This window comes from Solea solea, chromosome 19, assembly GCF_958295425.1.
Source record: "Solea solea chromosome 19, fSolSol10.1, whole genome shotgun sequence".
NCBI lineage: Eukaryota > Metazoa > Chordata > Actinopteri > Pleuronectiformes > Soleidae > Solea > Solea solea.
The window spans coordinates 1,317,681-1,330,699 of NC_081152.1; the positions used below are offsets into that span (position 1 = coordinate 1,317,681).

The window sequence follows — 13,019 nt, forward strand, 5'->3', positions numbered from 1 at the left end:
GGATTACCTGTTTATCTAAACCAGGGTGCAGGTAAGAAAAAAGGGTTTGACATGTCAGAAACAAATTAAACTCACAAACTTATTATTTCCTTACTCTGAATCATACAAAAGTGGGAGTAACAAGTAAACAACAAATTAATATGAATTTATGAAGTATATTATCAAGTATCAGGAATAACAGAGCAACACTTTTTATCCAGTTGTGTTGAGACTTGGCAGGTCAAAGGTCTTCTCTCCACCCCATCTGTATCTCCTATATATCTATATTTTACTACCATCTAGTGGTGAGTTGTTATACTTGGACTTGGAATATGGACTTGTGTTTTCAACGCCAGCAAAACTAAGTGTGTATTTTTGTGTTTCTTTTGATTCTAGTTCACAGGTATGTATATATATATATATATATACATATATATATATATATACATATGTCCTGAAAGAAATGTGATGTTATTTAAAGAACATATTAAACAGACCTAGTTAAAATAACAGGATTTCTGAATTGAAAAATGCATTAACAATCACTAACCAGCTACTTCCAGTGGACTCTGCGAGTATTAACAAAGCTTAGTAATTGCTGATCCTGTTGATCTATAACAGGAATAAAAAGAAGTTAAATAATGAAGTTTCTTAGGTTTTCGTATCAATGTGATAACTTATAATCTGTGTTTCATTAAGTCAGAAAACATATAAAACCCAAAGTATTGTAATACAAAGTGTACACATCCAAGTCAGCCATGAAAACACACATCACCTTTGACAAGCCATGTCACCTGAGCTGTATTACACCTGCTGTGTAAAGACTGACAATGTAAATACTGGCTGACAGAAAGACAATAACCTAAATCCAAGAATTGAGATATAGACAGAAAAAAAAGCACAAATCAAATATATTAAGCAGTCTTTATTACCCAGTAACAATACTACTGTCCTGTGTAACTGTTGTGTTCTTTTATGAATGCAGCACATGCAGACGTGATGGTTAAAACATTGTATTAATGTCTTATTACGGCGGATGTGTGTGAAGTCTGTATAAAAGTAACTGTTCATGTTCTAACCTCTGCTACGTTGGCCGGTGCCGCTCCCTCCTGCTCACTGACAGCAAACCCAGTCAACACAACACGCATGTCCGTGTTATCGCGTGCTGTGATTGGTAATCACGTCTGTCAGTCACGCACTTCTCAAAGCTGATTGGCTGTCTCGGCCGGAAGCTCGCCAGTGTGTCCAGCAGCAGCATTAGCGGCAGTAAGAGCGGCGTCGGCGGCGGCGTAGTGCAGCAGTGTGACGGGGCGTTATTTTGTTTTCATGATTAAAACACTAAACAAGGACAAACACACACACGGTTCACCAGAGACGTTTGTGAAGAAGCCTGTCCGTCATGGAGTCCTATGACATCTTAGCTAACCAGCCGGTTGTGATTGATAATGTAAGTATGATGTCATTGATCCACACCCAAACCGAGGCCGCTCACTCACACACCGCTGTGTTAGCTGCGTTAGCTGCGTTAGCTGTGTTCATCATTGTGTTACAGCGAACCACCGCTTTAGCCTCATTAAACTTTAAACTTGATTTATCAGCACCGCTTTAGTGGCTGCAGACACATGTTCAGCTAACAGCGAACAGCTCCTCCTGACGTCCCGTCGGTTAGGTTTAGTCAGGCGGTAGCTAGCCCGAGGCTAGCTCGTCTAAAGGTTAGCTGCAGCTGCAGCTGCATGAACACAAAGATCTGCTGTGAGCGAACCATCAACACTCAGCTCAGGTCCTCATGCATAATATACACAATTAAAACGTTTGGATAAAACAGGAAGAATTCTTCTGTCTTGTTCATTAACAGTGACAACATTCATTTAATGTGTCTCAGAGAAACTTGATCTCAGTGCAGATTTGGCATTAGGACCAAATCGGATTCAAAGACTTGCCTAACATAGTCTGTGCTTGCTAAGTTTTACAATATTTTAAGATCATATTTGCCACTTAATCTTGCTGTTAGACAGATATATCATTCAAAGAATCAACTGAAACTTTACAAACGTTCAATCTCCTGCATCAAAGTCATAGATAAAACCAGATATTGTGCACCACAGGAATTGTTGACCCACTGCTGTCTCCATCAGTAAGTTCAAATGTGTTATTTTGTGACATGCACAGTTTAATCAATCAATTAGATGGAGCATGGCTCTTGTGGTTGTCATGTTGTCTGAACAAAGACACCGCCGTCATATGATTTCCAACAACAATACTGCAGTTTATACGTCGTCTCCTTGTACTTTACGGTCAAAGACTGTTGTTGCTTGTGTAGAATGCCAGGTCTGACTCCAGTCTGACTAAGTGTATGCGCAGAAGTAATCGGACTATGAATCGCATTATCCAGGTATGTCAGTCCGACTAAGACTAGCTTGATTTTAGTCGGACTAACGTGTTTACATGACATTAAGAAGCACACCTAACCCTTGTTTGTTTTCAAAGAGGCCTTGTATAGACTTTCCAATATTTAAAAGGTGCTGTCCTCACATCTTGTTGGAACCTTTTTATTAGTTTTCCAAACTGATGTTGGACAGACGTGTGCCGGCCGCAGTTTTTACATGCGTCATCACAACGTCCTGTTTCCGTGCTTTTGTTTCGGTGTTAAAAGTCTTTCAGCTGAAAACCGAAAATGCCTTTTTTGGCAATTTCGGCCGATATGTTTCGGTGGCTTGTTTTTCGGTGCATCCCTAATGAGGACATCTCTCAGCATTTCCAATAGAATTTTTTTCACTAGTGTTCATGAGGTTGCCACAATGGCATGGCCCATATTCCCTCATGTCAAAATACTTTTAAATTATGATCAAATGAATGTTGTAGCTTTTGATTGTGCATATTATCAGAGCTTGTGTATATCACCAGGGATAATCAATAGTGACACGTTGACATTAAGGAGCTTGGAAAGTTTTAGCAGCAGGGCTCAATAATCCAGCAGCAGCAGCAGCTTCTGTCTTTACTTGCTGGTGTTCCATCACATACTGACCTCAGATCTCAACTCCATCACCACTACATTCACTGTACCATTTTGCACATTTTATTTTGATAGGTAATATCATCATATGAATTTAAGTTTAAACAGTCAGACCTTTTTGAATGTTGCCATGAGCAGTCGAGTTAGTAAATGGTCATCAAAATAAAGAATGTGATTAAATATGACACTTCAAACTTAAACATGTATGTCTCACATACATAACACAACAATAAGATGATTAAGCTTGTTAATGTGCTGTGAATACAGGACTAGCAGCACTAAGGCTTAACACTGTGGATGAAGGAGTCAGTGTTATTTCTCCATTATATAGATTAGAACCAGTTGAAGTGAGTTAATAAGGAAATATAAATGAATGCAACAGAAAGCGACTTTGTGTCGGCTCACATGGAGAATATAGGGCTCAGTGTTTCTGTAGCTGTGTGTGTGTGACTGCTGGTGGCCTCAGGTTGTGTCTCATGACCTCCATCTTTCCCACATACTGCCTCAGTTTAAAGCACCACAGCTCTCACTGTGATGTTGGACTAAACTGTCATAGCTCTCTCTTTTCTTCAGGGTTCAGGGGTTATCAAGGCAGGTTTTGCTGGTGACCAGATCCCAAAATACTGTTTTCCAAACTAGTAAGTGTTCCTTCACTTCATCTTCCTACAGTACACAGTATGATGGTCATATGTTATGAAAAGGCAATGCTGGTATTTGTGTTTTGTCTGAATAGTTAGTTGATTATTGTATATAAAATGTTGATCGGTGAGAATGTCTAACTGTCTGAGAGTCTTTTGTTTTACAAAGGGTTTTCCTTTTTCCTGCTATTCCTTGTGTTCTGACTGGATGACACCTTTTCACTGAGCATGTGCCTGCCTGTCAAGTTACAAATGCATGTGATGCACAGCACTATTAGTCAGTGACTCATATACAGTAGCTGCACTTCAAAAATCTGATCTATCCCTTTAAGGAACATTGTGGAGAATTTGATTCAGAACATGATCCAGAACCCAACTAAGACCCCGTATGACCAAATGGCCATGGTGACGCAACACTGAAAAATATAGTAGAGAAGAGACAACGTCACCACGTCAGCCTTATTCTGGCTTCACTACACTGACGACCTTTCATCTACAAGAGCCACTTCAGAATTGTAATGCTTGTTTTTAAATCATTGCAAAAGAACGCACCGACCTTTCTGACGTGGTTGTCACCTTCATGCTCCAGTCAGAGTGCGTTTTTTTTGCTAAAAACCTTTTAATACCAGTTGAGCTCTTATTTTTCTTTCTTATTATTTATATGTTACTGGGTCTTCTTGTTCTTGTTCTCTCTTTCTATCTGTTGTTTCCATTGTGGGGTTGTTATTCATTTTATTTGGTGACTTTCCTTATTGTATTTTATCGCGTCCTTTAAGCAGGTGATGGGCTGTTTTAAAATGTGCTATTTAGGTACAGTTGACCTTGACCTCAGCAGACAGTGACAGAGAAATGATCAAACAACAGATTAAAAGTCGGTGGTTATGTTACAGAAGATCTGATCATCTGTTTTTCTGTGTGTGTTATTCAGTGTGGGGCGTCCCAAGCATGTACGTGTGATGGCAGGAGCGCTGGAGGGAGACCTCTTCATTGGACCCAAGGCAGAGGTGACACACACACACACACACACACACTGAGCAGGCCAAGTAACTCTTTTTCTAAATGATGAACTAGATATAATCTATTTAATCTTGCAGCGGTAATGTCAGTGGCATATCACTGCTGCTAGAACACGAGTGTGTTGTGAAAGTGTCACACGATCTTTTATATTCACAGGCTCAGTGTTGCTGTAGAGCGTACTTTTGGGGCAGTGCTTGTTTCTATGTGTTTGTTTCAGTTGTGAAAGTTTTCTTTGGGTAACCCTAACCGTTCGTTACGCCACTGTCTGTGGACATTGTTTTTCTAACACACACATGTTTGTGCAGCATTCGTAGTGAGGACACTCACGGACATACTGCACGGACAAATGCCCAACACTAACCCTTAACCTAAAACCAAGTCTTAACCCTCAAAAAGCCCATTAGAAGGGTGACAGAACATAAGGAACATAAGGAAGTGTTTTGGCCCTCACAAAGATACCAAGATACAACGCCACACATGTAAACAGCTAACTTAGTGTGTTCTTATGTTCCATAAATGTACACTGAAGATGGACAAATTACCCAATGTAAAAACAGGCTAAAATATAGCAGTGGGGGGAAATCATGGCTGTGCATTGTTTTTGAGACACTGAGTTTTTGTTTGTTTGTTTTTTTTTAGCATATCATTTCTTTCACTATTGTTACAAAAAACCCATTAAACATTTTATGGATGAGCATAAAGAACATCTATTGATGTTTCAGTCCACTAGATAGTGCCAAGTGCTCACTCTCACTAGAGCTGTGTGAGAATATCACAATATATCATTTCACAAATACTCAGTATTTTGCGATATTGTGATAGTATTGTGATAATATCATATTGTGTATTCGTGTATTCCAATAACGTGTGAGTGTTGATTCCCGCCTCTCTAATGTGTCCTGTCAGGAGCACAGAGGTTTGTTGTCGGTGCGATATCCCATGGAGCACGGGATTGTGAACGACTGGAATGACATGGAGAGGATCTGGCAGTATGTTTATTCCAAGGAGCAGCTGCAGACTTTCTCTGAAGAGGTGAGCGCCTCTGCAGGCTGACTGTGGTCTGACGCTCCAGTGGGTTTAGTACTGATGGTACATCTGTGTGTGTTTGTTGTCTTTGGCAGCATCCTGTACTGTTGACTGAGGCTCCCCTCAACCCCAGCAAGAACAGGGAGAAGGCTGCAGAGATTTTCTTTGAGACCTTCAATGTTCCTGCACTCTTCATCTCCATGCAGGCGGTGCTGAGCTTGTAAGAACACCCTCTTCTCTGAGATTACTAAAGACTTCACAGCCAATCAATATACATCCACCTCACTCAACTGTGTAGCTTTATGGACATATGATGCAATGCTACACGTGCGTGTGTTATTTCCACGCTTCGATGCTGGCATGATTAGATCCCAGTAGCCACGAACATTAGAGAGTTAGAGTAACGTCCTCAATTTAGTGTAATGGCCCGTTACGGTAAAATGTTGTGTATGCTGGAGTTAATGTGTGGTGTGTTTTATACAGGTACGCCACAGGTCGCACTACTGGTGTTGTTTTGGATTCGGGGGACGGCGTGACCCACGTCGTGCCCATCTACGAGGGCTTTGCCATCCCACATTCGATCATGCGCGTGGACATTGCCGGAAGAGACGTCTCTCGGTACCTGCGTCTGCTGCTGCGCAAAGAAGGCTACAACTTCAACACGTCTGCGGAGTTTGAGGTTGTTCGCACCATCAAAGAGGTAAAAGAGGAGAGGCTGTGAAATGACTTCAACAAAGCCAGTGATAACTTCATGTGGTTTTTCTGATCACATGTGTTTGTGACTTTGCAGAGAGCCTGTTATCTTTCTCTCAACCCCCAAAAAGACGAAACCTTAGAAACAGAGAAGGCTCAGTATGTTCTACCTGACGGAAGCACTTTAAATGTGAGTCAAAGAGTGGAGTCTTGGATTTTTAATGATTCAATTAATAATAAAGATGAAATATCTCGACATTTGTCTGTGAAAATCTTCTCCATCCTCTGATTTTCAGATCGGTCCAGCCAGGTTCCGCGCTCCAGAGCTGCTCTTCAGACCTGACCTGATAGGAGACGAAAGCTCGGGGATCCACGAGGTCCTGGCCTATGCTATCCAGAAGTCTGACATGGACCTGCGACGCACGCTATTCTCCACTATAGTGTTGTGCGGAGGATCAACGCTGATTAAAGGTTGGTGTTCAGGGGTTGTGGGTCATCATGTGTTCACCCTCAAGGAAAAGTTACACATTAAAGGGGTTCAGGTTTTTTGTTATGTTACAGATCACTCCCCCACGCCAAGGTTTTTACCTTAAATTGGCAATTTTACATCATGACACACAGGAATAGTTGATCCTCTGCTGCCTCCATCGTGAAGTTTAAATGTTATTTTTATATTATTATTCGATTACTAAATTAATCGACAACTATTTTGATCATCAATTCATCGGTTTGAAGTTTTTTTCATGATTAAAACAGGATTTCCGATTGTTTAAGCTTCTTAAATGTGAGTATTTTCTTCATTTCTTTGCTCTGGAGAACAAAGGAATCATTAAAAGTGAATCATTTAGTTTTGTGGACAAAACAAGACATTTGAGAACATCATCATTTCCAGGTTTGACGAACACCGATCACCATTTATTAAGGTTTTTTTTTATATTTTATGGACTAAACGATTCATCGAGAAAATAATCGACAGATGAATCCATTATGTTTCATAATCTTGTTTTTGTCAGTACAATATAATTTACTGTGAGTCATTCATTCCATCATTCATTCATTCGTTCATGCTTTTATACTAAACAAGAAAGTTGTAAGAAGTTTCTTTTGTTTTCAGTGTCTGACGTAAACACTCACACACTGAATTCTTTTCATCTGTAGGTTTTGGGGAGAGATTACTAACTGAAGTCAAGAAGCTCGCGCCCAAAGACGTTAAGATCAAGGTGGGTTTGTCTCACCTCACGTCACTCCCTCATGTTTACTGCCTGTCACTGTGTTTGTGACCCATTGTTTTTGTTGTTGTTTAGATCTCTGCTCCTCAGGAGAGGCTGTACTCCACATGGATCGGGTAAGAATGAACTTTTCATCCTTTGTTGTGACTGTGAAAGTGTCATCAAAACAAAAATCAACATGGCTTTGTGTGTTCAGAGGTAGAGTCAGTCATTTTTCTATTTGAAGGTGGTGAGTTTGTGTATGAAAGATAGAAAATATGCTGCACACAGATGTGTGACGGTGTGAGTGTGAACGGGTGAATCACAAAACTGTACAGTAAAGCAGCTTTGAGTGTTTTTATGATACAAATAATCATCGACACCATCATGTTTATGACACTGTGGTTTGGTGGAACAGTTAGTAATGATGATAAAGTTAGTACTGATGGTAAAGTTAGTAATGGTAATAAAGTTAGTAATGATGATAAAGTTAGTAATGGGGTAAAGTTAGTAATGGTAATAAAGTTACTAATGATGGTAAAGTTAGTAATGGTGGTACAGTTAGTAATGATGATAAAGTTAGTAATGCTGGTAAAGTTAGTAATGGTAATAAAGTTAGTAATGATGGTAAAGTTAGTAATGGTGGTACAGTTAGTAAAGTTAGTAATGGGGGTAAAGTTAGTAATGATGGTAAAGTTAGTAATGGGGGTGGTAAAGTTAGTAATGTTGGTAAAGTTAGTAATGATGGTAAAGTTAGTAATGGTGGTACAGTTAGTAAAGTTAGTAATGGGGGTAAAGTTAGTAATGATGGTAAAGTTAGTAATGGGGGTGGTAAAGTTAGTAATGTTGGTAAAGTTAGTAATGGCTTTGGATAAAAGCGTCTGCTAAATGACATGTAATGTAATGTAATGGTGACTGTTGTCCCTCCTGACAGTGGCTCAATCCTGGCATCACTGGACACCTTTAAAAAGATGTGGGTGTCGAAGCGGGAATATGAAGAAGACAGAGCTCGTGCCATCCACAGGAAGACTTTCTAGTTTTGTTTTTTTTCTTACTTCCTCCTCCTCCATCATACTGTCAGAGACTCCTCTACTCCTGCTATCTTCTTTTAAACCACTGTCAGTCTACAGCTTCGCCTCCCGTTGTCCCTCCATCCCTCCCCCACTCACCCAGACACACCCCTTTTCTTCCCCCCTTGTCCTTCCTCATGCTGTTGGCTGAAAGTGAAACACCCTCATCACATGGCAAACATTCACAGTGACAGGGCGTCAGAGGGCAGTGAGTAGTTCTGTGGACTCATTCTGTCCTGTAGTCCACATCCATGTTTTGTATCTCTCTCGCCTGAAAAACCCTGAAAGGTGAAGAATATAATGAAATGTTAATAAACTGAATTTTTTTTTTTTTTTTTTTTTTTTGCTACTTCCATTCCAAACCCAAGATTTTGATTTTATGTCCGTTTTGTTGGATTTCTTTGAAAGGTCCTGACAAGGATTAGCTCATACACAACAGAACAAAGGTTTGATGGATTAAAGCAGCATATAGTGCTAGTTGGATGAAGATTACCACTGTATTAGAGACGTATAACTGGCCTCATCTGCACACCACCTTAATGTGGGTAATTTATCATTCAAGTGACTGAGCTGAAGTCAGCTGTGGTTCTATTCTGTGTGTCAGCGAGGAAAAGGACAGTGCCGTCATTTTATTGTCTCTTCATCGTTTGTTGTGTCTCTGCTAAAAAATTAATTTAAAAACTCAAACGTCTCTTTTCTTTCTTCTGCGTTTACAGCAATGTGTCCGACCGGACTCGTGTCATCATAGGTGTAACTTCTTCTAGTAGTAAACTTTACAGATGTGGTTTCAAACACCACATCTTTTGGGCCTTTTTCTCTGTGGAGACACAGAGGTTCTCCCCGTGTGACACTCTAAATTGACCGTAGTTGTGTGTATGAGAGCAGGAGTGGTTGTTTGTCTCTGTGTGTTTGTCCTGCAGTGGACTGGTGACCTGTCCATGGTGTGACCCCGCCCAAACCGCATAAAGCGGTAGTCGATGAATGAATGAATGAATGATAGATAATTGTTGTAAATGTCACTGTGTTAGCAGCAGGGTTTTCACAAACACAGAGGAAACAGCAAATGGATTTTTGGGTTTTTACTGCGTCTCTGTGTTTGTGTTGACCCTCGACTGAAGTATTAAATTAGACTCGTTTTAGGAATCACTTTATCACATTTTCACACAAGTCACTGCTAATCAACAAGTACGGGGCAGATGACTTGTGTTCACTCTCCAAAGGTTCGGCCCATAGAGACCCATTGATGTGTCCACTCCCAGACATTCAGGGTCCAGGTCGGGTTTTTCTCCGGTTCAGAACTGAAAAAGGTTTTTGATGCTGGTTTTCAGTGTAACAACAGAGGTTCATTAACGATGAATCTTCATCATCCTCAGTCTCCGGTCAGTCATGGAGAACTCACATCAGCTGCAAAGAATAATGATCACAGAAGATAAATATGAAATGTAGATGAGTTTCTGGAACTGAAGCTTCAGGAGCCTCAAGTCACCAGAATATTCTCTGGTCTTTAACAATAAAGAGGGAAAGCAGGTTGAAAAAGGCAGATTCCTTTGTTGAGCCGATGATTCCTTCTCTTCTCCCTCTCCTCGTCGCGTCCACGCGCGTGTCCGCGTCAGCTGCAGCGTGTACTCGTCTGCTTTTGGGTGTTTTTATGAAAAGAAAAAAAGCGCGAGACCGAGGTTGTCGTCATCAGCCTCGTGTGCAGTGGAATGATTTTCAGACACAGTCAGACAGTGGACAACATCTGTAACATCTGTACAAAACTCTTCATTCAAGTGTTTGCTTTTACTTTTAAGAATAAATAAGTCGATGGTTGCTGCTGCTGCTGTGGTGTGTGTCACTTATTACAAATGTAACTGACCAGAACACATGTAATATCGACCCTTTCACACGCGTATGAGCCATATTCACGCTGTTCCGTGCCACTAGGGGGCGGTATTTACTGTGTGGCTCAGTTGACCTCGAGTCAGCCAAGCTACGCCATTTAACCCCGGGGAACCAAAACACAGGTGTTGCTGATTTGATGCAGTGAACAGTTCACTCTGTTGTTTTCTTACCTGTGTTATGAGTTAAAGTTATAAAGTTATATGATATTATATTATTGATATATGAAGGAAATAAACCTGCGAGATAATTGGACATTATACCGAACTTTCCGTGTTATGTTGGAGCGCAGTGGGCGCACGTGTCAAACTAAATCCTCCGTGTTAGGACTGAGTCAGTTCACTGAGGTCGGATATGGAATACAGTATCTGCGCCTGTCACGCGGAAGACCGGGGTTCGATTCCCCGACGGAGACGCGGATCTGCTCCATGGTGGATTTACGTGTTGGTTTGGAAACCACATGTGATCTCAACGTCATCACACCGCGACACCGTTCATCAAAGATTGAGGTATGTGTTGATCAGCTGATCTTATGAATGGTCACGTGTGTGGAAACATACGCGTAAACCCAGTGTTTTGGTAGCAGACTCGCAACCGTCTGACAAGAACTCTGCGCGCAACACAAACTATCTGCGGGCGCATTGATTCATTATTAATTATTAATTAATAAAACAATCCACTTTGCGTGGTCATTAAGGCTGAAGGGGACACGAGACTGAGCTTGGTGTGGGGTCAGGGGTCTAACTTTAGTAAACTGTTGAAAGTAAAAGAATCTATTGGTGATAAAGAGCATGCAGATGAATGTAACATGTTCAATGAGTTGTGACTAAATACAACAGGTACAGACTTTATTGGGTTTATTTTCTGATGATCAAACAAACAAACAAACAAACATGACACATGGTACCAAGCTAAAATGTTGAATATCAATGAGTTTAATGTGGGTACAAATCAATGTTGTCTGACACTAAAGTTTGTCCAGCTACCAAAGTGGCTGATGAGGATGAGGAGGATGATGATGAGGATGATGATGATGAGGATGATGATGTGCCGGGTCAAACTCAAACTGTCCAAAGAGAGAATGAAATTGGACCAACAGAGACACACACGGTTGTTGACAACACTTTAAAGGAACATGAAAGAGATGATCCTCTAACTGTTGATGTTAATGCTGGACATGGAAATGGGGCTGCTGTTGGAAAGGATGAGGAAGAGGAGGATCAGCTTCGACCTCAAGACAGCATTTCAAACGTGCAGTCAAGGCATTTTTCAATTGCATCACTTTGCCGACGCGAGCGAGAACAGATATGGTGCAGCTACTTACCTGAGGATGCAGAACATGGATGAGAGGGTTCATGTGGCCTTCTGTTTGGCAAAGCCCGAGTGTTTCCTGACTGAAGCCTGTCACCATTCCCTGTTTGGAGCTCCAGCTTCCACTGAAGAAGACCTGCTCTTGGACTGACAGCATCAGTTCTTAAGTACATGAAGATTTCAAACCTCACATGTTCCAGAACTGTAGCACTGATCCAGCAGAAGACTGGGACTTGACACATGATGTGGAGGCTCCTGGACATCTTGATGTGCGAGATGATTCTGCTGGACAGATCTTCAGTTCTGGATCTCTCCCTGAAGTACTCGTCCTTCTGGTCGTCAGTGAAGCCTCATACTTCTGTTACCCTGTCAACGCATGTAGGAGGGATCTGACTGGCCACTGTAGGTCGAGAAGTTATCCAGGGGAGAGCCGAGGGAAGCACATTCCCCTGGATGAGGTTGGTCAGCAGCACGTTGACTGATGACCTGTGTGTGACGTCACAAACCAGCGTCCTGCTGCTGAAGTCCAGTGAGAGTCTGCTTTCATCGTCAAAGATGAACACAAGTTTACAGACAGCGATCTTCTCTGCTCTGACCTTCTCTGATGTTCCATCTCGTGTGTTTCCTCCCACTAAAGGTGGGTTTTATGGATCAGTCACTCGCTGTACCGTTACACATCCAGGCCGACAGAGGCTTGCTGCGTGAATGGGTGAAGTCTGCCATCTGACTGCCTTGTTGATTATTCTTTTGAAGCCAAACAGGGGTAACTCATTTTTATCCAGAAAATAATCACTGGTTGGAATTATACTGTCAGATTTGGATCAGAATGATTCAAACTTACACATCTCACCAATATATACTGTATTAAATCAATTCATTCTGAAATATTGATTATATTTTCTTTTGGCTTGTGTTTTCATTGTAAACTATGTAACACAAGGTGCTTTGATTTAGTGAAACCCTATTTTAGCTTTTCCCTCCACCAGACCAGCCTTAATGGAGAGGCTGTTTGCCATATGTTATATTTTGTGTTGCCTTGCCAGTTATTCTCAGAAAAGTTCGCTTTTTGACATTGTTGTTTACCGTTTACTGCAAACACAAATGACAGATTGTAGAGATGATACAAGTAAAGTGATTTTGTGACACCTATAAAATAAAATGGCTGCCAAAAAGACATATTGAG

General features: G+C 41.1%; 1 protein-coding gene across 1 annotated transcript; it reads left to right on the forward strand.

The window, feature by feature from the left end:
* The first annotated feature begins 1,231 nt into the window (after nucleotides 1–1,231).
* Nucleotides 1,232–10,456, forward strand: actr1b (actin related protein 1B). Its single transcript, XM_058617276.1, has 11 exons — nucleotides 1,232–1,426; nucleotides 3,566–3,630; nucleotides 4,559–4,634; nucleotides 5,554–5,679; nucleotides 5,769–5,893; nucleotides 6,157–6,373; nucleotides 6,464–6,556; nucleotides 6,663–6,837; nucleotides 7,525–7,586; nucleotides 7,671–7,711; nucleotides 8,509–10,456. The coding sequence occupies exons 1-11, from the start codon at nucleotides 1,379–1,381 to the stop codon at nucleotides 8,609–8,611; spliced, it is 1,131 nt and encodes a 376-aa protein (XP_058473259.1). The 5' UTR covers nucleotides 1,232–1,378; the 3' UTR covers nucleotides 8,612–10,456.
* Nucleotides 10,457–13,019: the final 2,563 nt, after the last annotated feature.

Excerpts from the sequence above, each read along its gene's own strand:
- actr1b (XM_058617276.1), top strand. The coding sequence starts at position 1,379 with ATGGAGTCCTATGACATCTTAGCTAACCAGCCGGTTGTGATTGATAAT. Across the intron at positions 4,635-5,553 it reads TCATTGGACCCAAGGCAGAG|GAGCACAGAGGTTTGTTGTC; the intron begins GTGACACACACA and ends GTGTCCTGTCAG. Across the intron at positions 5,894-6,156 it reads ATGCAGGCGGTGCTGAGCTT|GTACGCCACAGGTCGCACTA; the intron begins GTAAGAACACCC and ends TGTTTTATACAG.